Consider the following 27,672-nt stretch of genomic DNA (forward strand, 5'->3'; position numbering starts at 1 on the left):
TGTATCTGTTACACCAGCGACAGCACAGCAACAGTAGACTTCTTTAATGTGTCTGATGTCAAATTTATTTTTAAAAAGCAGTGTAATTCATTACTGGTGCCAGCTCAGATATTTGCTATGGCCACAGTCAACACTTGCCATACAGCTGTTGCTGCCATTGCACAGTAAGCTCCCCAGTTGGAGTATAAAATTGAAGGAGGTTTTTCTTTGCAGTCAGAAGTCTACAGCATAACCACATAAATACAGCCTTCTGTTTTATATGTTGTATATATGTATATGTATGTATATGTGTATGTTGTATAGTTGTTGGAATTAAGAATTAATTTGAATTAAGAATTTATGGTTGAACTGATGCTGTTTGAGGCTGTATTTTTTCCTTTTATAATTACTCTTGTGCTGCAGGTTTTTGTTGCTCCATTGATGTAGTTTTTGCTGACATTTAGACTTCATTTTAAAAGGTGGGACAATTCACCTAGTTCCTTAAAATACATGTTTTTTCACAGTCAAGTCAGAAATAAGAGCATGTGTGTAGTTTATTGCTCGGTTATGGTCTTGTTTTAAAAATGCTACCTAGAATGTGTCTTTATCTTAATATCTCTAAGAGGAGTTACAGATCAGGTAGAGGGTAGTAGATGGAGTAAAGCATATAACTGATGCATGACTGTAAATGTTTCTCGCAGCCAAATTGATTGCTGTAGCTATGCTGGTCTAGTGTTTTGTCCTTTCTCAGACTTTTGTGCTTTTTTATAAAACTAATAAGTAACTTGCTCTGTATTTTCTCTTTTCCTTTGTTGTTCAGTGATGTGGTACAAATTAAGAACGATTATCTGCTAAATGTCTGTTCGTTTGAGAGAGCCAATATTGTTGGACAGTGTGGGAATTTACAAAGTGTTGCCTTTCTCTACTTTTGGGATTTTTCTCCCCTCTCTCCCTCATGAGAAACAGGAAAGAAAACATTTTCTGGAGAGGATATTAGTGTCACATTGGCATTTTAAAGTAGTCGGATTAAATGGGTTGTTCTTGGAATCTGGAGTTCAGTATTCTGTCTGTTACTGTGGATACAGCAATTTGCTAAAGTAGCCACCTCTTCGTGCTTTGCCAGTGACTAAATGTGCCTTTCACGGGTCCACCTGCACTCCTTATGTTAAACTGAACTCATGCCCATTGACTGCTGGAACCTACCTACATTTTTTTATAGATGAAAGAATAAAGGGGGCAGAGTGTGGACTGAAAGGAATGAAAGTCTCAGAAACACCCACCCAAATATTGCTTTCTTTGTTCCCATCTTCACAGAGTTGCATCCTTTGGGCATGGAAAATCATAGACATTTTACTAAAACATCTGGATGATAAATACCTGTTAGTGCCCAATGCTGACTCTGTGTGAGCTTAAACATAGTTTCATATTCTGAATTCTGTGCTTTACTGTTTTCTTTTTTTCCTCCTTTGGAATATGGGTTTTCTCTTCGATAAACCAGCACTTTTGAACATGTTTAAAAGCAAGCTGGTGGAAACATTCATTTGTAAGTAAACTAAATGGACAGGAATGAAGATAGTCCATGAGTGTAGTGGGAAAAAAAAAAGGCAAAAATAACTTCTGTAATACAGTTAAATGCAGTTTAATATTTTAGGTTTCTAACTGTGGATCCCTGATATTTGCAGTTATTTTGTTGAGGAGCTTCATTTTATTGGAATAATGCTAAACTGGAGTTCAATGAAAGGAGTGTGGGGAAATCTATGGAAACTGTGACTGTTGAAAGGCTTAAAATGTAAGGATTTCAGCTTGCTTTCTGTGTTGGTTCTTCAGCAAAATGCAAATTGAGTTAAGAATGAATGAACGTGTCCAACCCTTGAGGGTTTCTGTGCTTTGCCTGGATTGGGGGGCAGAGTCAGGAGTGGCCACATGAGTCTGTGCTGAGATCATTAGGGTGAGGACACCAGCTGTGCTATTATTAGGGGTTTTAAAGTCTATGGCAGATGTTCTTAGGCTCTGTTCCAGCCCCCACATATGGTGCAGTGGAATACATGGAAAAAGAAATTCTGACAAAATGTTTTCCCATTCAACGGATTTTTAATTTTTTTTTTCCCCCCCTGTGCAGCTGGACAAGATATTTACGTTAACTTGAATGTATTAAAAAGAAGTTTGAAGTATTTGAAACAAGAACAAAAATTGTGTTCATATGAGAGTAAATACAAGTGCCTTCCTTGAAAAGGAGGACTTGAGGATCTAGCCAGAACTCAAGTTTGGAAGTGCACGTGTTTTGCCATTTAAGTATTTTTTTCTGTTTTCCTTACCGCTGCCATTTAGACAGGACCCTTGTTGGATTACTTTTTGTGTATGTGTATAATGCAAAGCTGTACCTACAAAGATATTGAATGATGGTGATGAGACACAAGAGAAGATGTAATAAACACTGAGCAAAGAGTTATTAATAATGAGATTAAAGTCTTTGAACAGAAATATTGCTTATTATGTTATGGTGATACAGCATATAGCATGAACAAAAGCACGGTTTTTCTTTTTGTTGTCATAAGTGTGTGTCTTGTTTTGAAGGTGTAATTTATTTTCTCTCTGGAAATAACTTAACCTGTTTAAATATCCTCAAAATATAAATCACAAGCTGCTCTGTGGAGTTCTTACATGCTCTGTGTTGTACAAAATGTAGAAGGGAGGTATCTGCCAGGAAGATGCAAATCTGACTTAATGGGAGATCAAAAGTATATAAGGGGCTGAAGAATGCAAACTATTTCTAATAGGTAACAAGTATGTCTCTATATCTCATATGTTATAGGATTTTTAGCCATGGAAGTGTGTTGTTGCTAAGCAGAACGACAAATGTTTAAACAATTCCCTGTACATCATCCTTTCAGTCATCAAAATATGTGGTGTTTTTTGAATTAAACCAGCTGAGATGGTGCATGAGCTGCCCTGTGTTGAGCACAAAGGGAAGAAAATGCAACACTTAAGAAATTTATTATTTATGAGTTTCTATGTGTCCATCTCTCAGCTTCTGAACTCTATGAGTCAGTTTTCTCATGGAGAGCTTTTTAGTATGATTAAGGAGAAAAGGACTCAAATTAAGCAATCTAACACACAGTTCTTATTGAGGCTCTTTTATATGCATTTTCTTTGTGCATGTTTGTTGCTGGATGTTAGAAGAACAGACTATACCATTAATGAGAAAATGTGAGTACTCATTCTCTGCATTGTTTTATCTGACACCAAGGAAACAGTGTGGGTGACCTAAAGTTTGTTTTTGGTTTTCTTCATTCTTAAGTCAGTGAACTGGGCTTTTAATCAAATGCTCTGATGCACTTGTAGGTGCATATTGCTGATAAGGGATATGTCTCTAGGTCTAGTCTGAATGTGACTTCTTCTGATTTCCCTATACCCAAACTGTTAATCTTTCTGCCTTCTGGTGAGGGTGCTATTTTAAACCACTGGAGAGCCAGGTAGTTCTTCAGGGTGGTTCCACAATATGGTCTAAAAGAGCTAAGTGCATCTGTGTACTGCACTGTGGGGAGCAAGGAGGTGTGACCCCAGAAGTCTGTGGTGGTTGATGTGGGTGAGTGCTGTTCTACAGCTTATACCTGGTCATTTGAGAGTACTGCTCTGTGCCTGCAGCCCAAGTAAGCAGGACTGTGTGCTGAAACTTGTGTGTTGATAACTCAAGTTGATAGCGGTGAGTAATCGCTTGCTATTTGAGTGAGATGGTGACAGTCCACACAGTCACTTAGCTCCTATGAAAAGAACAGTTTCTCCTGTGTTACTGAGATTACAGTGTGGGACCAAGAGAAAATTTAAGAGGATTAGTCATGGCATGTTGCATTAAGCCTGACTACTTAAGCAGAAGAATTTTTTCCTGAAGATTATTTTGTTGGTAAAAGTGGGAGAATTGGGATCTTGATGAGCTCCAGAGGCTTGTTTTGAGGCCTGAGGCAAGCAAAGTCCTGATATGTTAACATGACTGGTTAGAACATGTTTTTCTCAGGTAAGAGGTGAACTATCACATCTGCATGATAGGAGGAGATTGAGCTAAATGTGCTTGTGGTATTAAGCTTGCCTTCATAGGTGGTAGCCCTTGTTGGACTAGAATTGAGTATTGATATAGCTTCTTACAGTATCAACTGCTTGCTAACTGAAAAATAATTGCTTGGATTAAAGTGGCTGAGTCTTGCACAGTCTTGCACTGAGAGTATTAAGCTTGGGTCAGCTCCCCCCTCTTCCCCCAGTTCTGAACATTAGCAGCCTGTTCACTTCTCTGTACATGAGGAGGGAGGAGATAAGGAAGATTTGTTCTAAACACATTGCAGAAATGTGTCTTCCTCTTCGAAGGATGTGCTTAGAGGAAGCAGTTGCACTTGTTAAATCTTAACTTCCAGGATGCCCTGCAATCACTTAGCTTCAGTGATGCCATCAGTGATGTTGGTTCACATAACTTCTTTTGCTAGAAAGGTTTCCATGCAATGGGTTTGAGCTGAACAATTGACAGTTACATTTTAATTTCTCTGTAACTCTAGATTTCCTTAGACATATAGGTCCCTCATGGGGGTGTGTATCTTTGTGGGTAGGTGGAGCAAAACCCATCCTCTCACTGAACATATGTTCCAAGTCTCCTCTGTGAGAATGTACAGGAGCCTACTAGTCAGTTTTACTTCTTCTTCATCCTTAATCAGTATAACATAAATAGTGTGGAAACTAATATGTTAGAGGTATATGTGTATTCACTTTATGAAAGCTCATTTTGCTAATTGACAGGTTGATAGATTAATGCATACTCCTTGGGTGTATTGAAAATGGACTGTGGATTTGTTTGTTTACTAATTTTTTTTTTAATAGCCTTCCCTTCCACAAGCTTGACATTTCCTTTTTATTGCTATCATACAGTAGTGAGTATGTTTCTGCTTCAAGTAAGCAGTAGGAAGAGAAATCTGTTCTAAAATGAGTGAAGTTCTGAAGAAGCAGATCTCCCACTCTCTCTCCCTCGTCCTAGTTTAAAATTAGATCTGCTGGCCTAACAGGAAGGGGCTTACATTTCTTGCTCATTTTCCAACTGTCAAGCAGAGCATGTAGTCATGCTGAACAAAGCAGCAGCATTCCTGGATCCTTTTAATGATGTATTCAGAACTCCAGTGCCTCCTGATTTAATGAGTACAGTGAATGTATTCACAACTAACAAGAGCGTGCTCATTAAACAGCAGTAAGTTAACTGTCCTATTCTCTTGTAGCAATCCAGTTCATAATTAAATGGTGCCATATCTGAATACAACACTGGGCTGTCAAATGGAGAAGTTAGATGTTCTGTGGATATGTGTGGTTAGATGGGGTTGTTGGAGTATAAGTAATTTAGCTTAGCTTGTCTCACTGATAAGGATACTTTCCTTGGTGAAGACTTTGTGTTTACAGCTCCCAACCAAGCAAAAAAATTAAATTTAAGCAGTCTATTAATTTAAATTGTCGGTAAAAGTTGAAAGTAGGTAACTTTCAGTTCTATATTCTGCTCTACTGCACTACTACTGTTGTGTAAATACAAAGTGTCACAGTTATACTTAATGGATTTACTAGATTGTAACTGAGGGCAGAATTGGACCTTTGGTTGACTTTACTGCTACATAAACTTAACAAAACTGATGGTTAAGTGGCGATATTTGAAAAATGAAGAGATCAGTTTAGTGTTTTGGATTGGCACATGCAGGCTGAACAAAGGTTAGGCTGCTTAGAGGCATGCAGAAGTTTGTTGAAATTGTCTTCACTAATGTTAAGATAAAAGTAGCAGCTAAATTCTCACTTAAGTTATCTACCCCCTAAAGCACATGTCATTTTTTTGTAGAATTGTGGGTGAAAATGTAAATACTGAATTCTTATATTTTCTTTTATTCTAATGTCTATTCTGAAACATTTTGGTTTTAATAGTTACAGCCAGTATTTAATAATTGATTTGGAGGCAGAAGGAGTTTGGGCCTGACTGAGGGACAGCATATGCACACTGTCTGCTTTTCTACTGGGAACCTCCTGACATTGTCTTGGGGCCTTTTGACATAATCATGATGACACCAAGTGAGTTCTTCTTTCAAACCAGCTGACAATCTATTCAGTTTGTGCTGTCTGCCTTTCTTTAAACTGATTTCAGAAAAAAACACAGTCGTTCATACCTGTTTGCCATCTGGAAAATGAGACTCCCGTGTGGATCAGGGCAGATGTACTGAATGTTTGATACAGCCCTCTGCAGCTGCTGCCTCTTACTGCAGGCTGCCTGTACCTGGCTCTGATCTCTGCTCCTCAGCCAGTCCCTGCAGGTGCCTGGCATGGGCTCCTGTGCAAGTCTGTCAAATGCTGAACTCTCTAAAAATTCCTCTTTTCCACAAGAGCCATTTTCATGAAGATACCCTGTGTAAGCATCACTGCTTGTCTTCTACTCTGCCCTTTCATGCTAACATTGAATGTTAAGGTTCCTTTTAAACGGGAACTTCCTGCTTTGTTCACACTAGTATATGTTGTAAAATCTAGGCAAGAATTGTTTGATTCTTAGTTCAAAGGAAGAAAATTTGCACACTCCAGAGTAAGGAAGAACCTGTTCTTTCCATCTTTAAATAAGAAGGGTGACCCACAGTAGTCAGTTCAAACTGGAAGTCACTTGTTTTCTTGATACATCCCATGGAGACACATTTACAGCTACAAGTGTCTTGTGTAGTGTGGATGTGTAGAGAAGGACAGAGGTAGGGAGGAGACCTCAGGGTGTTTTTGGTTTGTTTTAATCCTCAGTAAAACTTTCCCTGCTGGTTATCTGAACAGGTGAATTCATCTGGTTGACATTTTTGTGTAACTTCCTGACTGGGGTGAGTTGGGTACTGCCATAGGAATACTATTCAAAGCTGAGCCAGGGAAGGATCTTTTGGGGCTGCCAGGACAGAAGAGGAGTATTTGGGGGAAATGCTGCTTTTGTTTTGGTCTTATTTCTGAGGATGTGTTGCTTTTAACTGACTTTGATACTAGACCACAAATGTGCATTAGGTGAGGAAGAAAGCGGAGCGTTCCTGTGTTTCTCAATCCTATTTTTGCAAGGTCTTAAATCTGTCTAAATTCTGAACTTTGTCTGTATTTAGCTTAAATGTTTTTATATACATTCTGAACTTTGTATTTGGTTTACAGCTTTCTTATAGTAGCCATATTAATTATTTTATACTTTTAATATTAAGATAGGCAGAGTTGTAGACTACTTGCTCAGTGAATAATCTGCTCTCTACTGACTGTATCTGGGTATCTTAAAAGCTGAGACACATTCCAAATGTTCTAGTTCTGAGTAATAATTTATCCTGCCTACATAAAGTGTTTTCAGAGAAGCTGTAGTGGGAGGGTTTTGGACTGAACACATACTTGCTTGTGTGGGTATGAAAGGGCAGTGTAGGGGATATCCTTCACCAGGAAAATGATCCATAGTTTTCTCTGTAAACTTTCTTGGTTCATTATTTCAATTTGAATCTTAACACTCACTGGGCTCAATACCAGTTACTACAAAGGATAAACTTTTATTACCTTGCATTAGTAAAATAGCACTCGTTATTACCACAGGCAAGTGACTCCTTCCTTTAATCTCTCTTGATTTTTCTTTTTAATGACAATGATATTTTCATTCCTTACCACCAAGCTAAGATGGTAGTGAAAGTTATATTAGTAATAAAATAAAATAATTTGGAAACATTGAATTGAAATACATTGTAGGTAAGGAAATCAATAATTTTTTGTGCTTTGCAGGCTTATTATAAAGGTGGGGTTTTTTTTGTTTGGGGTGTTTTTTTCCCATAGCAGATGGACTATCAAAGAATAAATGTGCCAGACGGTAGATTTAAATTACTTGAAATAACTTTGCTGTACTATCATAAAGCAGACAGTCTTGAAGATGTGCACTGTAAGTAGATGGAAGATATAGGTCATGCAGTGCTGGATTGGTGCTATTATGTTGACACAGTGTTTTATGGGTAGGCAGGAGGCACCTGCTTAATGTCTTGAGGCTTTGAAGGTTGCATTGTGTCAGCAAGGTAACCTCATAAAAATCTGTGTGTAAATAGCCTACATCTGTCTATATGTATACGAGATTTGGTTAACTCAGTCAACTAGAGTTAAATCCTAATTTATGTCCCTCGATACTTAATAGTGGCACAGTCTGGCAGAGGATAAATAATTTTACTGCCAGTTCATTCTTGATTATAATGTCAGCAAATGTTCCTGCTGCTGAAGATGCATGGGCAGGACAGATGGGAGATGGTAATTACATGGATTCATTGGGAAACCCAGAAGAAAAGTATTGGTTGAAAAATTCTTAGCTCTCAGGAAAACTGTTTTGCAACTTAACTTAAAAATTAATGGAAAAAAAAAAAAGAATTTTCATAAGATAATTTATTACCTCCTGTGATTTTGGGGGAACATCTCTTGAAATCCTGACTTGTACAGAAAGGGTATGAACAGGAAATCTCTTAATTCAGCATGTTGCTAGAAAGAAACACTTTTCTATGCAATTTCAGCCTTTAAAAGAGTATTTTAATCCTTTCCTTGACCACTGAAAGTGCTGTATTTGCATATTGCTGCAAATGTTTGTTCTGGGTTGTCTTTAACTGATTGCTGAAGGTCTACTGCTGTGTTTCTTTCCTTTCTTTTTTCTTTTTTGCATTCTTTGGGAAGAAAGAAGACTTCAGTTCTGTGTGAAAATTTTTTTGTTTTACTTTAAATATTGTTTTTTCACTGTCAGGTTCAAATTTAATTTCTTTTACTGCAGGTGTTTCAGTTCATACTTATGATGAAGTATAGAAATGCACATGGGAATAGAATTGTATTTGCAAATGTAAATCACCTCATCAAATCCACCATTCACCATATGGTAAATTTCAGTCTGCTTTAATCATAGCCTGATGCTTGGAACAGTTCTGCACTTTAGTATGTTAGAAGTTGGAGTCAGGACTGTTGAGAAGCAGGAAAACAGTGATGTGAAAAGGCACTGGGAATACCTGCAGCTTCAATGATCAAGTAAATGACAATTCATGTATCCTAAAGGTTGAATGTTATCCAGTCATACAGTTATGCTCAGTTTGGAACTGAGGAATAATCATAGAATCAGAATGGTTTGGGTTAGAAGGAAATTTTAAAAGGGTAATTTTTATTAGAGTTGAGTTGCCAGCAACCAAAAGCTTGATGCAATGGGAAGCACTGTAAGTAACCACTGATGTGTGAGTCTTTTGATTAATTACAATGGAACTTCTAAAAATCTATTTAGTTAGACATGATCGGGGAGGTGACTTCTAATAAGCAAAATCAGATGAGAAATGCTTAAAATTGTGTTATTTGTTCTTATGTCTGAAGGAGCATCAGGTTTGGAATACTTGTTTCACAGAGGGAGTTGTGTTTCATATCTACAAAGTTTCAAAAGTTTATCCTTGGTGGAGGCTTGCTCCTGGAAGACAATGTTTACACATCCTTTGTTTTGACACTGTTTTCAGTTAAATCAGTCCACAAAAAAAATTGCTGCTCGGAGAGGTGGCTGGAATGGCAAACTTGTCCTGCATGTGAGGGAACAGGACACTGGCTGGGAAGAACTGTTGTGGCTTGTCCTGGAGGAGAAGTTAAGAAAGGAAATTTCTCACAGTTTTCTTGAGGAATGATAAAATATTTCCAAATTCTTAGAAATCCGTTGAAGTGACAGTTCATACCCTACATAAAAATGCCATTTTGAGATGGGCAGAGTTTGTGACTGGCTTTACCTTGACGGGTAATTTCAGGAAAAAGGGGTTTAATTTGTTGGAGTACATGTGTGATTGCCAGATGAGCTCATAGCTCTGTTCTCTCATGAGTGTTTCAACACATGCACCAGAAAGTCTTAGACTTTCACGATGTATGCAATTTTGAAGTATGGCTTTATTTTGCTCTGTAGATAAGTCTTACTACTTTTGTGAAGACTCTGGAAGCACTTCGCAGTGTTTTCCTGATGTTTAGAAGGAAAATATTTGCTACCTTCTGTTCTGTCCAGAGGATTTTTGTGTATGGTTGTCTGTACAGCTTTGTTCTCATACTAAAAATTTTGTATGTGGTTATGAATGTAGATACTGTGATATGCATTTAAAAAATAAAGGTTTTAATGCAGCAGACTGAAAAGAGGAGTGGTCTAACTCTGTTTGATTCAGTTTGGTAGTTTGTGTAACTGCTCTGCCAAGAGAGGGTGAGGAAACTTGTGCGTGAGCCAAAGTTAGGATTGCATTCAAATGACCTTACAGCATCAAGAGCAGTTCATGTGGGGGAAACACAAATAGAAGCAACACTTGCTGGCCAAATGGTGAGATTCTGGTGGGGAAAAAGAGACACAAGAAAGGAAGAATGCTATGCAGATGATCAGGAGCAAAAGGACTTGAAAACCAGGTACAGCAGGGGCTGTTATAGAGCCGTAATCCCCCAGTACTGTTTATTGCTCTTAGAGCTGTGCTTTGACTGTAGTATGCATGTAGTGTGTGTGCAGGAGCATTGCTGGCCATGTTTTAAATTAACTCTGACAAAAGAAACATGGCAAACGCTGCTTTAGTACTTTTCATTTTCCCTTACTCAGCAGTTTAGTTGAATGCTGTTTTTCGGCTATTGCGCTGCATAACGCTGCCCAGCGTCTTTCTCAAATACTGCTGAGCTGAGCTGCTGTTGTGTTCTCAGATGCAGCTTTAGACTGGTGGGGCAGGGGTACAGACTTACACTTTGGTGTTCAAAAGTAGGTTAGTGACAGTGAACTCCTTCAGTGGGTCAAAGATCACTGTCTACTATGGTTGCCTCCCTCCCTGCCTCCCTAACATTAGTAAACTGGCATATTATTTACCACCATGAGATTTTTTTTGAGAATAAACCAGAAGGAATCTGAGCTAATATTTTAAGGTTTTAGGTAAAACTGCTTTGGGCGTCAGGTCTCTTAAGTTGTGTTATTATTGTTAAATATGTGCTGTGTTGGAAACAGGAAAGAGAAGTTACTTGCATACTTTTGCAGGCTTTCAGCTGCAAAGAAATTGCAGTTGTTTGAGGTACCCATCCTATATTTGTAGGGCAATTAATTTGTCACCAATTTCTGTTGTTAATCCTGGTGTTAATATTTATATGCTATGTATATTAACCTTTGTATATTCTGATAGGTAATTCGGTAGCTCTTAGCCCATTTATTGAAGGATACCTTTAGTGATGCCTGTCTAATTGGTATCCTGGATTTCATTCTGTTAAAATGAAAATTCTTGCAATATAAGGAACTTAGACATGCGTGTTTCCTTTGAAATGTGAGGACTTGGACTAAAGTTGTTATAATTTTATTAAGCTTAATTTCTGGATGTGGTTTGAGTTTGCTTTCCTTATCTGCATTTAAATTAAAAACCAGAATTTTAAAACAGAAAAAAAAAGAAGAAAACCAGTTCAAAATTATTAATGAATTATGAGCAGTATGAACTATCTTCTTTGTAGAACTGTTTCTTAAGAACAGTTTTTTTTTATAAAATTGAATGGGTCTGGAATATCAGATTGCGGTTGGAGAGTTACATTCTTGTATTGTGGTGGCTGGAAGGCAGGAAAGCTCTCTAGATTTTCCCCCCTGCAACTTGAGCTTCATAGATACAGTCAAAGAAGGAGCAACTTTTTATAATTTGCTAGTTCTTTTTGCTACTGCACAACTTGTCTGTGTCTGAACTCCATGAAAAGAACGAGTATGCTTGGTGGATTTGTAAAAAAAAACAAGTTTAACTTCATTTTTTACATGTTCCTTTACACAAAACCCATTTCAAATTCCAAAATAATTTAAAGGGCCTTTCTATCACTGGGAGCTTTTGAACTTTGGAACAATGCCCATAATAGCTGTTCCTTGCTCTGTGATTGATTGACTTGAAGGAAGCTGACATTTCTTAATTAATATCTTTGCATTTTAAAACTTTATAAAAATACTTTGGATGTGGACTAGCACACTCAAAAATCTTAGTGCTACTCACTGCTACAATTGTTTTCAGACTATTGTAGGAAAGCAAAGGGAAGGAAACTAGATGTTTTTGTAAAGCTTTTAAAATCTCTGACATGACGTTGCAAAGTACAAGGATGTAATTTTACTTGGGCAGAGATGGAGCTCATATCAGGCAGAAAGAATACTCTTATTGTTGGTTCGTTTTAATTTCCTTTCTGTCACCACTGGTTCAGGTAGGATTATGTTGCAACAGAATTGCACATAAATTCTAGTAGAAGCCCATATCCTTAGGGAGTAGACTGAAAAAAAAAATCCAAAGTGTTCATGAGTGAAATACATCTTATGGGTTCTTCTTGTTCATTTCTGTATGGCTCGCTTTTTTTTCCTCTTGTAAATTCACATTTCACCTCCTGATAAAGAACATAAAGGTACAGTGAATACAATGAATTTTTCTCCCTGTTTACTTAACTTACCCACCTTTGTTTTTAGTTTAAGATAATCTCATTCCAGTAAGGTGCTTGTATTCATCACAGAGTGGCTCAGGATTTGTCCCTGCTGTTTTTTGTTTATCTCTAAAATACAGAGGAACAGCTCCCTTGCACAGGTGTTGAGCAATTTTCAGTTTGTAGAGAGAAAGTCTTTTTGAAGGAACACGTTAAAATAAATATTTTCAACAAACTTGCTTCTTCTCAAACCCTAAACTTCCTCCCACACCCCACTTTGTGTATCACAGGTGTTGCTGTTAAATGTACGTACTAATATGAAATAGAGCGCAATGGAAAGAAATGGATCTTACTGGTTAACTGTGTACTAAGAAGGAAAGATGAACACAGATGAAATTTGTATCAGAGGTGCTGTAAGAAATAAGAGGTCTTGTCCAGCGAGCAGTTTGGTTCTACATGTGTGAAGGGAGCTTGGATGAAAGCAAACAGTAGGTCTGTACTAAAACTTGCAGTCTGTAAAGTCTAGCAAGGAAATTGAAGGACTTAAATGTTTAAACAGAACTGAAATTATTGGGACTGATTTCTAGTGCATTTACTAGCCTTTGCAACTAAGACTTCTAGTTGGAATTATTCTGAGACTATTTGAATGTGAAGTTAAAGACTGAGGAAGATATGTGGCCTTTTAGAGCAGTACAGTTTGCCTTCAAGTCATCATGAGGCTGTTACAGGAATTACTGGGAAAACCTGAGAATTAGAAGTGATAGGAGCGTATTTCACCTTTTGAGTTCCATGTTGTTAGATTCTTAAGTACTGAAACTATTTTCTCATCAACTGTGATATTTTTTTTGGCCTTTGATCACACCTCATTCTGAATTCCTTTTTCTCTTAAAGAAATGAAATATGCTTCCTGATGTCGTGACTTCTCACATACAAGGTTTCATCAGAGGACTGGAACTGAAGGTGAAAAAGGTAGCTGACAAAGAAACTTTCAATAGAGGAGATGCAGAAAGAATAGCTGCCTAGATAGGCTCTAAAAATCATGTGAACTTTAAGCCACTCAAGAGCTTAATTTAGTGGAAGACTGGCCTGAGAGGCTTAATATAGACAGCTCAGATATCATGTGGAAACTCTAATATAGACATGTATTGATATAAGAGACCTTGAGCTTATTTTTATTTGTTCCTGATCAGATTGTTTGTTTGCTTCCTACCTTTAACCCCACTATTCTCAGGAAATGCAGTAAAATGGCAGCTGTTACTGCACAACTACACCTGACTGTACCAGGGCGAGTAAAGGAAAATTGGCCTTTTGAAACTGGCACTTGTTTTGATTTGCTCAGCTTTCAGTGGAATCTTCAGTAAACTTTTTTGTTCTCTTTCTGATAACTTTGACTGGGAATAAGTGAAATAAGTGGTGACTCTGGTCAGGATATCCTTCTGCTTTGCAAGAAGTGTTAATGACTTCTGAAAGATGCAAGATCACTAGGATTTCTACTCTCTTTTTCTTTTCTTTCTGTCTCTTTGTCTTAGAACTAGTTTATCTGTATGTCTCCCAATATTGTAGCTTCAAATCATAGCTATTACATCAACAGTACACTGATTTTTAACTCAGAAAACTTCTTGTTTCTTGCCTGCTCATTAACAAAACCTCAGTAGGAAGGTCACAGTGTAACTGATGTGACCCACCCTCTGATGGAAGTGTCATGGGAAAAACAAATGGACAGGTGGATTCCCTCTGTGTTTGCAGTAGCCATGGAAAGTTGTGCTTTGTTAAAATCTCCATCAGGTTTAGGAATAAAAGCCACCCATACTCTTAAATCTTTACTTTATGAAAAAATAGGTTTTCAAGTATCACTTCAGCTTGCACCGGAAATTTATTTGGGATAAAATCATACTGTTGGTTTGGAAGCAGCTGGGGATTTTAACTGTACAAGAAAAAACATATCTGGAGTAGGTGGTGTTGATATCACTCTGAGTCTTCCTAAAATTACATTCCTTAGTGCAATCACTGTTTATGACACGTAATTGTACTTACGGATCTTTAATTTCATAACTGGAAAATTTAGTTTAGGAAGTAATGTTATGAAAGCAAGAGTGTTGCCCTCCATGTGAACAGCTGAAATACCTCAACATCCTGACAATACCAGAGTAAGTAGGACATCTTCATCTTCAAAAACTTTTTTAAACTGATGGTGAATGTTCCACTACTGAAGTTCTCAGTGAGCAAAGATAACTTCTATGAACCACGTAGAAAAAGGGGAGGAGTAAGAGTCAGACCAAGTGATTGGTTGCAGAGTTTTTGGTGTCATGACACAAGAACCATGTTGTTCATACTTATTTAAATAAGTCATGGTATTCTTCTGTAGCACTGAGTGATAGAAGTTGCAGAAGTTTGTGATCTTCACAGGGAGGACAGTTTTGTGTATGAAGTTTCTGAGTCTTTCTTTTTCTGTGTCTTTCTGAGAGACAGCAAGTTGCTTTTGAATTAAAAAACCACAAACACAGAGTTTGTAAGATGAACAAGTGACTGGGTAGTTTGGGTGTTGAAGCAGTCTCTACATTTCATAAAGTGCCATTAAAATTATTCTGTTTTCCAGGCTTGGTGGAAACATGTTTTGCATACCTTTTGGAGACTAACTGGCCTTTGATTCTGTAGTTCAGGGCTTTGGGTAATAAAGGATTTCATGTGCATTCTTCTGTAGTGATCACAGCATGCAGTGAAGCAGCAAAACCCATGGTGCAGGTATCCATACAGATGTGACCTAGGCAAGTGTTTTAATCTGCTGTCTGTTTTATTACTGTTTTATAGCAGGAAAAATAACTGTGAATGTGGAGAGCCTTCCACTTGCTTACAGAAAATTACATATGTTATTGCATGTTAATTCTGAAGTTTTCTACAGAAACAATCATGGAGGACTGCTGAATTGCAAAGCAAAATATATTTAAGTGCATTGAGTTCAAATTATCAATACGATTCTAACATACTTAGATTTTCCAGTAAGTATTGCTTATAATACAAAACCCTAAACTTTCTGAGATGGCCTGTAAAATATCTGTCACCTGGGGAAAAATATATGTTCTGTCTGTAGTGGTCATGGATGGGAATGCAGTAAAGGCTTCCCTGCCTCAGCAACCATTCTTTAGTCTGCCTTTTCAGTCTCTCTTGTCATCAGACTGAGCTGTGGAGCTGTTACTAAGTTTGCAGAAATGTTTTCCGCTGATAATGTGCATGTCTTGTAGTTGAGAAGTTATTTTTAGCAGTCTGGTGAAACTCTTAGAGTCACTGAGGGACAGAGCCCTAGTGGAGATCTGGAAAAGGAAGCCGCCTGCCAGTGGATTGGAATGGGAGAAGGGAAAATGGTACCTTTCATTCCCAGACATTTCTATTTTTGACTGCATTGTTCTTTCCTGGTAACTTGCAAAAGAAAAGGCACATTTCTCAAGTTTGTAAAATTGTGTTTGGCTGGGAATAATTTCTGTGTTACTGAGGCAAAATTGGTAGAATTGCATGAGTGGAAACTTCCATTTTCACTATGATGATGTTCAAGGGCTGCCTGGATCTCAACGGACACTTTTTAACTAGAGTGAATCTGAGAGGTGCTGCTCTTCATTCTGCCATAGTGGAAAGGCTCTGACCTGGGACAGTTTGTCTGAAGTCAGAGTTATATCAATCTGTTCACTACATTTGCTAATATACCAGACCTTTTCCTGACTGTGTAGTTCCCAAGAAATGTTAATGCAGACAACATTGCTGCTGAAGAAGGAAATTGTTCTAAATTGTGAAACCTTTAATTTGACCATAATTCTCAGCTACAAGCAGCTTTTTAGCATTTAAAATTTGGTTAAACTCCCATGAGGCTCAATTTGACCTATTTTATTCATAGAACTATTATGTAAAAAGATTGCTGAGGTAGAAAAATAGCAGAAAGTGCAAGAGGGTCCACCAGTTTAAATGCTTATGTGCTGAAAGCTGCTGTTTTTCCAGATGTCAGAATAGTGCAACTCACCTAAGTAAATCACTGTGCTTTTCCTCTCTTCCAGCTTTTTCTTACTTTTAATACGTGTTTTGTTTTAGTGCTATAATCAAAGGTCACCCCCAGTCTTTCAGTCTCCACATGCATGGCTGAGTGAATGCGTTTTTCTTTGATGTTTATCTTTGCAAAGAAAATCTGTGGGTGGAGAGTTTTAAATGGGATTCAAAGTGATTTGGGACTTCTCTAAATGACATACCTGGGAATGCTGCCACATAGCAGACGCGTTTCAGTGATGTGTATTTCCCTGCTGTAGAACACCAAAAATGAAGTAAGGTAGGCTGTGACAGTTGCTACTGACAGTGTTCATAAAGTAACACTCCATGCAAGAGAAGTTTTGCAGGCATGTTGAAGAGCATTCTTTTTCTTATTACTATTTTGGGGTAGGTTTTATATGTTCCACCATACTATTTCTTTGTACTGGAGTAGTGTCATTTATCTGATATAAAAAAACTTCTCCCTTTCTTACTTGAAAATAACTTTAAAGATATTTGCCTGTGTTTCCTCAGACCAGTCTGAGGGAACCAGGATGGGTTCATGCTGAATGTCATCTCTCTTTGTTTTGACTGATAGGCATTGGTGCTGCTCACAGTATTGTGTGATGGCCAACCTTTGTGTTATATGTGCAATTGTGAGGATTTTTTGGGGCTTCATCCAGTGGTGCACTATATTGTCTGTACAGGATGTTTGTAGGAAAGTTTTGTATATGGCACTTCAGTTTTGTTGAGTTGTACATGTGATGTACTCTGGATAATTTGCAAACTTGCTTAGTTGAAGTTGTTTTGTTTTAACATCTCTTTGTAATTTGTCTGAATAGCTCAGGCCATAATGGTTAAAACCTGGTGGCTATGGTAGTGTCTCTTGTCTTGCAGCAAAGGGAATTGGTGATGAACGTGAACTGTACTATGGTAGCTAAACATGAAATACTTGGTTTTAAAGACTGCATGGCATGTGTGTCTTTGCTGGGACTGATGATTGTGCTGAATAACATAAAAATGATACGATTGGTGTCCTCTCTAGTCGCCTTTAACTTGATGCTGTGAATGTCCTGGCAGCTGTTATTACCTGCATGCATGTTTGGAACAAGGGTAGAGCATGCTCAAATTCCCTTCCTGCTTTCATCTGTAGGAATATATACTGCCACCGTGTGCTAATGCACATGCTACATTATTTTGACTGGATTTGTAAACAGATGTATAAATTCAAAGAACTGAGCAGAACAGATTCATATATCTTCAGTGACGTAGTTATGACGCATGACTGCAAAATCAAGCTTCTTACTGAATAAGAATAAACTTGTACAAGGGAAAAGAGGAAAAATCTGTCAGAATTCAGAAACCTACACCTAAACACCCTCCAATAAGTCACAAATGCACTGCAGCATCAAGAAGATAGTAGTCTTCATTCTAGCTGTGTGGTTGAGGTTTGTGTGGTTTCTTAATTGCACTATAAATTGGCATCTCTATATAGGGCCCTTTGAAAATGAACAGCTTTGTTCTTCAGTGCATTCAGGTCTGATCACAGTATAAAGATTGAGGAAGAATGGAAATCTGTGAAATAGCACTATTATACAAAAGTTTTTTGAGAACTTTAAAAAGAACCGAAATGACCCACCAAAAAACCCAGAGTGTACTGCCAGTGATCTGTTGTCTGTGTCGGTACTTGTTTTACATTGTTCTTCCCTACCTCACTGTAAATTTAGTATGAATTATCAGAAGTCAGTGGGGACTGTAAAACTCCCTTTTATTCCATATCAACATGGCTGTATGAGCACTAATTTAGCAGTAGGATTCTGTGGGAGACTGTATGGGTGTATGCTGTGGTGTTTGCATGGAGTTTCATGGCCTGTTCTGGCAGAGCCGGTCTCTTCCCTGACCCGTCTGGCATACTGTGCAAGTGATCATAGCCTAGAAAGTCATGGATCCAAGTCAAGCTGCTGACCTTTTCTTCCTGCTTATTAATAAACCCTTCATGTTTCTCCTTCAGTCAGTGTATAGTGCAAGTCTGGGGAAGAGCATTTCAGCAGCATCTCCCCCTGCAGAGAAGGTGGCAGTGTCCCTTTCTCGGGTTGCACCGAGATACTTTGGGCAGGCAGCTGCTGTGTCGGTGCCTGCGGAGTCTTCACTGAACAGCAGCTTTGAAGAAAGGACACAAGTGGTGGAACTGCAAACCTACCACAGAAATCTGTTAAAAGAGAGAGAGGTCGAGGAAAGTTCTGGTGCAGCTTGTTGCTGCCAACACATTCACCCCAGAGAGGCTGTGCTAGACTTAGTGCTCCTTGAAAGCTGGCTGCCTTTCTAAACTGCAGGATGGTGGCTTATTTTGGCCTTGACCTGTCAGTTACTGGTGTGGTGATGATGGAAGTTTACCAGGGAATTACTGCTAGGCTTGAGTCACGGGAAACTTATCTGTGCTTCCTGTTTTGGCCATGGAGATTCCAACCTAATGATGAATATCAATAGGATGTTTTTATTGAATAACATAAATGAGGTATATACATTCTATTTTTCCTTCCTTTTCTGTTTCCATGGTGAGGGACAGGTGTGTGAAAACTGAGTCATGGACCTTACAGAGACATTAAAGTGCACAGAAGAGAAATGTAATATTGTAAAGAGAAGGTTTTAAAGTGATGGCAGAATGTTTCACTGAGAAGAACAGAAAATGGTTCTTGGTGGAAATTGAGAGTCTTGTTGAACTCTGCATTTGGTATGGGTGAATAGACAGGTGAATAAGTGTATTTCTGAAAACCCCATTTGGATTCGGAACAGCAAGGGATGTGAGGGTGGTCTAGTGTGGTCACATCTCTACTATGCACTAGGAATAGCTACAATATTTAATTCCATGTATTCTTGTAGAGGAAATACTGCAATTTTCACTTTAGAATACAGTCTTGTGTTTTGCTTGAACTGCTGCATGAATTGTCTGGGCTGCTATGTTCTTCTGACCAAAGAGATGATCAATAATTTGTTAAACAATGCTGAAACTTACTTGCATGAGGCAAGTGATAGCTAAGAGATCTTTGCCATTATTTGGCATACTTTTTTATGTTACTTCAGCATTTCTAATGGAAAATTGTGTTTGAACCCAAACTCCCAGGCAGATATACTATAGTATTTCACCTTGCTTATGCTTAAAGCATGATTAAATTTAAATCAAAAGCTTTTCTGCATGAACTGTAAAACAAGTTAAGTAGATTCACTTCACTTCAGGGAAGTCAGTGCCTACATCTATATAGAATATAGAAGTATTTTTCTAAAATTTCTCTCTTTTAATTATGTGTTACGCAGTCCTTTCTACACAAGTTCATTTTTTCCTTCTGCCACATTAAGTTGCAAGGAATTGCTCTCCAGACCTTCTTCAATGGAAAGGAGAGCTTCATATTTTCTCTTGACAGTAAGATATGATAAAGCTTTGAGGTCTGCTGTACAAACGTATTGGACAGAGAACTGAAAATTAATGAAGGCTTAAATAATGAAGTTGAGGGTACACTGTTTCCAAGCACTTTTTAATATTACTGGCTTCAATTGTCAAATCTTGGTTTCTTTTTAACTTTTTTTAGCTCAAATATGAATTTATATATCCAATGAGCAACCTACACAGAGAATTTAAGAGTAGGTAGAGAGATCTGTTCCTTTCAGGAAATACTGTGTTTATATTAAAGATTGTACATGTAGGCCTTGCTTTCATTTTACCTGTTGCACTTGAAATCTGAATCTTCCACAACTCCCTTGGCAGAAGCTCACATCTTTGTGCACAAACCAAAAATGTGAGTCTTTCAAATAGACAGACTATTTATTATTTTTGCTTTAGTGATACTTTCATGTGATCTCAAAAGGTATCATTTTCAAATGTAACCATGGGTACTTAAAATCCAGAAGATGTTCCAGTCTTATTACAGTTATTTTGAGGAAACTGAGTGATGGGAATGATAATTTTCCTTGTGCTGGAGTATGTATGAGTCAAGGGAAATGAATTCTAACTGTGGTTCTGAGGCTGATAGGACCATTGCTCTGCCAAGTTAGGTCATGAAAAAGCATTTTGAAGGAAGACATTTCTAATCATCGTAATATACTTGTTTTGAGAGAAGCTTTCTTTTAAGCTGCAGATGGGCAACATTAGTGATTTTATAAAAATATTTTTCAACTGAATACAAAGTGCTTCAAATGCTCAGTTTTCCAACCTTGTAAAGCTATATGCTGTTCTCTGCACTTTCACATTTAGCATGTCTCTGTAAGATTTGGCTGAATCGGTTCAATTCTGTTTATTGCCCAAGAGAAGGGTTGCTTTTCATACTGTAGTGAAAAGTTCCACTTTCAGAGAAATTTCAGTCTTGAACACAAAGAATAAAATCCTTAACTTACAGAAAAAAAGGTTTGTCTAAGAACTGTTTTCCTCATGGAAAGCTGGCTGCCTGAAGCTCTTGGTAGACTCTGAATGCTCTGTGACTGGATGCTAAGATCCATGGAAGTCATCAGGCACGCTGATAAGTGGGGAGCTGAATTGGCTAATGTAAAGCAGGTCAACCTGTCTAGTCCACCTACAGTAGTTTTCAGTCTCAATTGAGATTTCCAGTCAAGCAGGAGATGTCAGGGGGCAGTTTGGTCAAGTGCTTTCTTACTGCCTGTGCCATGAATCTGCTACATGAGGTTTAGTGTCCAGGACTATCTGTTGTGTGTTTTGGAGAACATGTACGTGCACACGGGAATTTATCTAAGGACAGCTTCAGAAAGTGCCTTGTTTAATGGTTATCACAACTATTTTCCAAAGTCAGTTTCCAAATGGTCTGGAACCATTTCATCCATCTGCACTGAGTAAATCCAAACTTCTTTTCTTGCAGTTCTTTGGGAAAAGCCACAATGCAAAATTTCAACTTCAGTCTGTATCTAAGTAAGATAGTCTGCAAATGAAGCAAAAACTGAGTTTGTATTGTATTTAATTTGTATTTATACTCCCTAGCTTAAGCTCTTGTGTAGTTTCCCTCTGTAAGGAGAATTCTTTTTTCTCTTTTGTTTTGTTTGGTGTTGGTGGTTTTTTTTGTGAGTGTAAAGAGTGTATCAGAGCTTTGCTCTTGCCATCTTCATGTTAATGCCCCTTGAATTCTAAAAAAACTGTTCTAAAATCTTTGCTTGTGTGACTTTGACTTTAATGGCACTAAGCCACGGATAATTGGCTCAGTTTCCTAAAATTCCACAGCCTGTTGTTAAGATAAACATTTCTAGGTTCCCAAGAACACAGACACATGTATATGGTAATATACTGATTGTACAGAGCAACTTTTAAATTCTTATTTTCCTATTTTATTCTTGATGTTTACACACAAACATCAGAAGCAGAAAAATGACTTGACAGGATAATTGTGCCAGTTTTTAAAACTACATTGTAGCCTTTTGAGAAGGGCTGTGAAATGGCTTTGTTTTGCTGTAGCCATTAGCCCCTAGGGGAGCTGGAAGGAAGCAGTCCTGCGTTGGAATGGTGTGTGTTGAGATGCACCCTCATTAGTCAGGGGCACATGTCTCAGTTGCTGGGAAGGGCATATGACCAAGGCTTTGGTATAAGGCTCTGGATTGTTGGTTGTGTAGGATCTTGTGGTCTTGTTACATCACTCCTCAACACTGGTACCTAAAGTAGCTTGTGAGGTTCAGCTGTCAACAGGTGTTGGAGATCTGGCTTTCTCTGGGCTGAAAATGGCTGTGATCTGCATTCCCCCCAGCCCAAAGCTTTAGAGAGGAGCTGTAATTATAGAGCTCGTGACAAGAGCTGCGTTCAGTTCACTCATGTCCTCTCAAACATAACAGTGTATGGTTGAAAGCATTGCACCCATACACACCTAATCACAGATGGTAAAAGAAAATGGATATGGGGCACAGGGATATTAACAGACAGTTAATAAATTGTGGGATAGGCTTTGAGAAACTCTGTGCACATTCAGGATTGTAAGGCAACCTTGAAGAATGATGGAGGCTCTCACTGGATTGTGCCAGTTGCTCGAGCACGTGGGGAGGCTCGCTGCCAGAGAGTGAGGGCCAGTGATGCTAGTGAGCCAAAGCAGATTGACTTAGCATCTTACTCAGAGCAGGAATTGGTGGTCTGACTGTCCTTGGAGGTAAGCTTCCCAATGGCTGTCTCTGAATTTGCTTCTAGCAGCAACAGGATATTTAAATTTCGTAATTTCTGAAAAAAATAAAAAGTAGAATGTTCTTACTTAACAGAGAGGGTTTTGATTTGTTTGTTGGTCTTATTTTTTAATCATCTTTTTATATAATTATTCAGCTTTAAACTCAGTCTGAAAATAAGTGGATCAGGACAGGAGTTATGGTGTGTGGGTTTTGAGTTTTTTGAATTTTGTGCTTGTTTTCTTAGGTTTTTCTTTTTGGGCCATTTGCAAAGAATTTTGTTCCTCTTATCCCTGCTCTCACTGACTGTGTGCAATAAGAAACAGTAAAGAAAAGTAGCAGTCCTGTGTTATATCATATATATAAATGTATTATATATATATAAATCTAAATATATATAAATCTAAATATTTGCATATTTTCAGAAGGTCAGCTATTGCAATTTGAAATAATGACACTTTTTTTCAATCCTGTAAATGCATATTTTTTAAAATTTAAAGTGTACCAGCTCCATAGGTTGGTACACTTAGACTCTTAGAAGCCATTGAGAGGGTGAGAAATGAGAAATTCCTCCTGTAACAGGAGAAGAACAATAGTAATGCAAAACAAGATTAAAATTCACCCCTCTCCCCCAGGTTTTAAACCATTATAAATATTTGGTTTGAGCCAGTCTGTTCTTTGTTTAGAGTTACTTGACTAAAACTCTTGGCCCTAACTTGCTGGCAATTAGGTCTATTGTATTTTTGATTAAACAGTAGTGTAGTGGCGGTGGGAAACCAACATACTAGCATGGTCTTTTGGCTGTCTTCCCCTACTCTTTAGCATTGCCCTGAGGGACAAAGTATGGCTGGGCTGGCTCATCAGGGGTTTAGCTTGGAATGGGAACAGATTTTAATTTGAATATCTTTACCTACTGCCTGCTGTCTCAGGCCCAGCCATTTTTCAGTGAGTTCTTGGGGGGGGGTTTGTTTTGTTTGCTCTGTACAAGTAGCTAGTTCATGTGTATGTAGTGCATTTGTGACGCTCTGCTTCTGGGCAAGTGCTCTCACTGCTCCGTCCTGTGGCTAGAAAGTCAGCTCAGCACTCAAGAGCGGAGACAGTGATGTTACCTCAGCTGTTGCAGTTTAGAGAGTTTGTGGTAATCAACAGCTCTCCCCAAGTAGCAGAAAAGCTGTATCCAAAACTCATTTGAAAGCCTGTGAGGTTTGTGGAGAAGTAAAGAAGTGGGGAGTTCCATTCTCTTGTGGTGTATAAATAAAGAGAACTTTTCATATTTCTGTTATCACTGTTCCCACCCATACTGAGGACCTGGTCTGTTGTTGGTGTAGTCATTTTCCCCATACCTAAACTCTGACAAATCTTTGATACCTGCCTTTTTTTAGTGGTACGAGGAGATATGCTGGTAGACATGGTGTTTACGTACTAAAACTGATGATCTTGTATTCTAGCTTGTGTGTTCACTGTGTTTGAGGCTGGAGTCCATACACACTAAATGTAACAGCAGCCTAATCCAAATTTTTGTTTTGTTTTGTTTTCTTTTGTTTTTTTTAATTCTTAAGATCTTATTATCTTCAGCAAGTATTGGTCCATGCCTTTTTGGACCCATCTCATAGTGATCTACCTCAGTGAACACCTTGCACACGCATGGGTGTGAGAAGAAAATACATGTTTGTGGTGTTTATATTTTGCATTGCCATACCTCTGAGCTTTCTTTTCTTTCTTCATGAATTCTTTGTTGTTCTGCACATGCAGTACTCATACACTCTACACTAGTGGTAGTGATTGAACAGCTTTCCCTTTCCAAGGCAGGTACACAGCTGAAGGTCTCCCAGCCAGGAGCACAAGGTGTTGCAGGAAAGGGTAGGCACCATTTACATTTTTACAGTTTTATTTGCTCACTGAGAAAGGGGGATGTTGGGGAGGGCATGGTTTTTGGCCTATATTTGATAAAAGGAGGGGGAGCTGTAAAAAGCTCCTGGTGTAATGTGAGCCTTACACAAGGAAGAACTATTTATAGATCCCTGCAATATTTGCCTGAAGGAACTTGAGGGCAGAGCGGGGCAGTGTTACATAAAGCTGGGTGAGAGCGCACTTGTGCCCTCACAGCTGCGAAGGTCAAACCCAGGGCTTTTCTTACAGTAGGCTTCCACTCTCCCTTGCCCTGAGGGGAGAAGAGACTGATGGGATCCTTCTGAAGGCCAAATTCTAGTGGTGAGAAACTTTGGTTTGTGGAGAGCAGTGGTGTGGTTTTCTTTAAAGAGGCTTATTATTTGTGATGTTTTGATTGCATCATTTTTTCAGAAAACATACTGTCTTGATTGATGACTTAATGGTCAAATAAAGCTAAACAAGGTCACAGCAGCAGCTTTGGGGACTTTGAGAGTGAGACTTCAAGCTGTACATGGTTATATTATGGTTTAAGCAGCTTTTTGGTTATTGCTGCTGCTATTCTGCCTTTTGTTCTCTAGTGGTGACTTTTTTACTCTAAATGACATTACCGTGCCACTGGCAGTTAACCAGGTATTGTTCTGATTTTGGATGCCTTCATCAGCTTAGTACTTGTTTGTTATGAGGCATTATAAAAGTGATTTCAGAAACTTTTGCTTGAAAACATTTTTTGTACTTTCAGAGGCAGAAAAGCCTTTCTTAGTGAGGCATATACCTTGACTAGATCCTTCATGGCATGTGGCATTAATACTGGGTATTGATACTTTCCTGAAAGGTTGCATTTGGCTAGGTTGAAGTGTTCCTAACCCCCACTATGAAGGAGAAAAAAAATCCAAAACCAACTAAAAGCGTGGAATATGATCTGAATGTACTATAAAGCTAGGAAATTTAGGCAAGAAGATAGATTAAAAGAACCTTGAATGGCTTTAAAATTTTGGATAAGGGTGCAGTCTGGAGTTGTCCAAGAAGTTTGTCCCTTTAGTTTTTACTGTAAAATTGTTGGAACTCTTGTAACATGAGTTATGTAAAGTGTTTGAAGGTAGATGAAGTGCTTCTCACATTCTGTCATTCATCTGTGATGCTTAGACTCTTTATGTCCCTTGAGTTAGAAGTTTTAACTAAGCAGTCAGCATTCTGAATGTTTAAAAAAGCTTCTGAGCGGAAGCTAAACCCCATGGTTTATAAGAGGGTATATACTAAAGCACATAATTAAAACAGCTCAGTAAATTCTTTGGGATCATATTCAATCTTCATCTAAAACTTAAACAGTGAATGTTTGTGTGTATGTGTAAAAGCCAAGACCTGCACATAGTTGTTTCTTTGAGGTCTGATAAAGTGTATTTAAATGGAAGAAGGCATTTTGACTGGCTTTTGAACCCACCCATTTAGTAAAGAAATTGTTTTTAAATTAAAAAAAAGAGCAAACTTTTATGGATTCAAAATGTGCATTATGAAAGAAATAAGAAGTTGAATACTTAAAGCAATTTTAAGTTGCTTCAGTCAATTATTTTCCCAAACAACAAGGGTAGATAAGCATATTGATGTTTTTACAGATGAGACATATATATAAAGACATACATAGCTTTGATTTGCTTCAGTGTCTGCATGGAGCGTTTTGCATCTGAAGTTTTTTTTTTTTGGTGAGGGATAGATAAGACCCTTGAGGATTCTTTTTAAACAGCTTAGTAAACTTACCAGACTTAGTTTAAAACAGAGGTATTTAGTAGATTTATAACATGATGCACAAAACAAGAAAGTTTGGGACTTTCTTGTCCCAAAGAGTGGTGGGACTCTTTGAAGTACATGAAAGGGTAGAATTTGCACATTCTAAAACCCTCTGATGTGTTTAAGCAGCAGTTAGTATTTAGTAAATGAGAATTAGTGAATTAGTAAAAGAAAAAACAGGACTGGGGCTCTGAAGCTCCGTGCAGATGTGAAGAGTAGAAAGCTCTCTCAGTCCCTTGTTACCTTGTGATTCCATCTAAATTAGCAAATACTTTGGTCAGTAGGGGTGTGTGACTAGATAAAAACACTGGAGCTTCATAAATCTTCATTACTGATTTGAGGGGTTTACTTTAGATTAGATTTAGCTTGTCACCTTGGGCTGAATGTCCCCACTTCCCTGTGCAGTGTGAAGCTTCTTGAAGGAGAAAATTTAATAGATACATGTGAAATGGCTTGTCAGTGATGTCCATGGGGCTACCTGAAGTTTCATGTCCCTGTGAGACAGCAAGTAGCATTTGAAGTGCATCTTGCAGAAGAGATTTCATATTCTTACTCCAAAGGGAATTGATTGTTCATATATACCAGAGCTGTTATGCAAAACCAGCCAGCTCACAGTAAATGGTTTTGCTTCTGCTCTAGACCAAACAGCATAGTTGAATTTCATATGAGAGTATGCATAGCAAAAGGATGACCTGGAAGATTTTAGTCAGATGTTCTGGAAAGATGTTTTTTTCCTTCTGTTAAGGAAGTATTTCTTTCATTTGGCAGACATTCACAGTGCCCCAGTTGCCATTTTAAACTATTGAATAAAAGTAGTATTTGAATCACAAAATCTGAGCTGAGTAATTAAAAATGGTTCATAGCTTAATAATCACCAAAGGGTGCAGCATGTGGCTCTTGGGTAGCACATTAGTAATTCCAGATGTTTTGTGACTAGAGTAAATTGCTGTGGCTGCAGTCCAAGATGGTGGTAAGAATAATGTTGCGAAGTTATCTATAACTTATTCAGCATTGTTGGGCTATAAGTAAGCACACGGCTGAATATCTCTTTATCTTCTGCTTTTGATGGAGGAAGGATTACTTAAAGTAATTTGTGTATTTAGATTCAGAGTTAAGTTCTATTTAGTGCTGAATGCAGAAAAACTTCATCTCAAATGGCAATGAAAAATTGTTTATTTTATTTGCTTGTATATAAAATTTGTAGTGTATGAAACTCAATCCTTTCCTGAAAAAACAAACTGCAAAGAAAAAAGGAACTAATTTCATGTCCAGAACCCAGAAATGGCTGACTGTTGTGGAGATTTTTTTCCCTCAACCTCAAAACCATCAAATTTTGGCTGTTGTCTGATGTAAATGTGTCTGTTAGCTTTGTGCTGCTTTGCCTAGATAACTGGCAAAGATGGATTTTTGTTTATTTTTTTAAGTGGAACACAGTGCTGACTAATCACAGCTTAGTTC

General features: G+C 38.0%; 1 protein-coding gene across 5 annotated transcripts in view; it reads left to right on the forward strand.

The window, feature by feature from the left end:
* The window catches only part of TRAK1 (trafficking kinesin protein 1), a 122,395-nt gene that overhangs the window by 13,192 nt on the left and 81,531 nt on the right, over positions 1–27,672 (forward strand). The window contains exon 1 of one of the 5 annotated variants that reach the window (XM_023919380.2): positions 10,187–10,401. The exons of 1 other annotated variant lie outside the window; for it this stretch is intronic. In XM_023919380.2, the coding sequence (XP_023775148.1) occupies positions 10,316–10,401 (86 nt within the window). In that variant the 5' untranslated portion in view covers positions 10,187–10,315. Of the gene's footprint in view, positions 1–10,186; positions 10,402–24,567; positions 24,754–27,672 lie in introns of those variants that run through there. 3 more of the 5 variants (XM_023919379.2, XM_086848714.1, XM_086848703.1) reach the window with 3 other exon arrangements.

This window comes from Cyanistes caeruleus, chromosome 1 (assembly GCF_971803275.1).
Source record: "Cyanistes caeruleus chromosome 1, bCyaCae1.hap1.1, whole genome shotgun sequence".
Classification (NCBI taxonomy): domain Eukaryota; kingdom Metazoa; phylum Chordata; class Aves; order Passeriformes; family Paridae; genus Cyanistes; species Cyanistes caeruleus.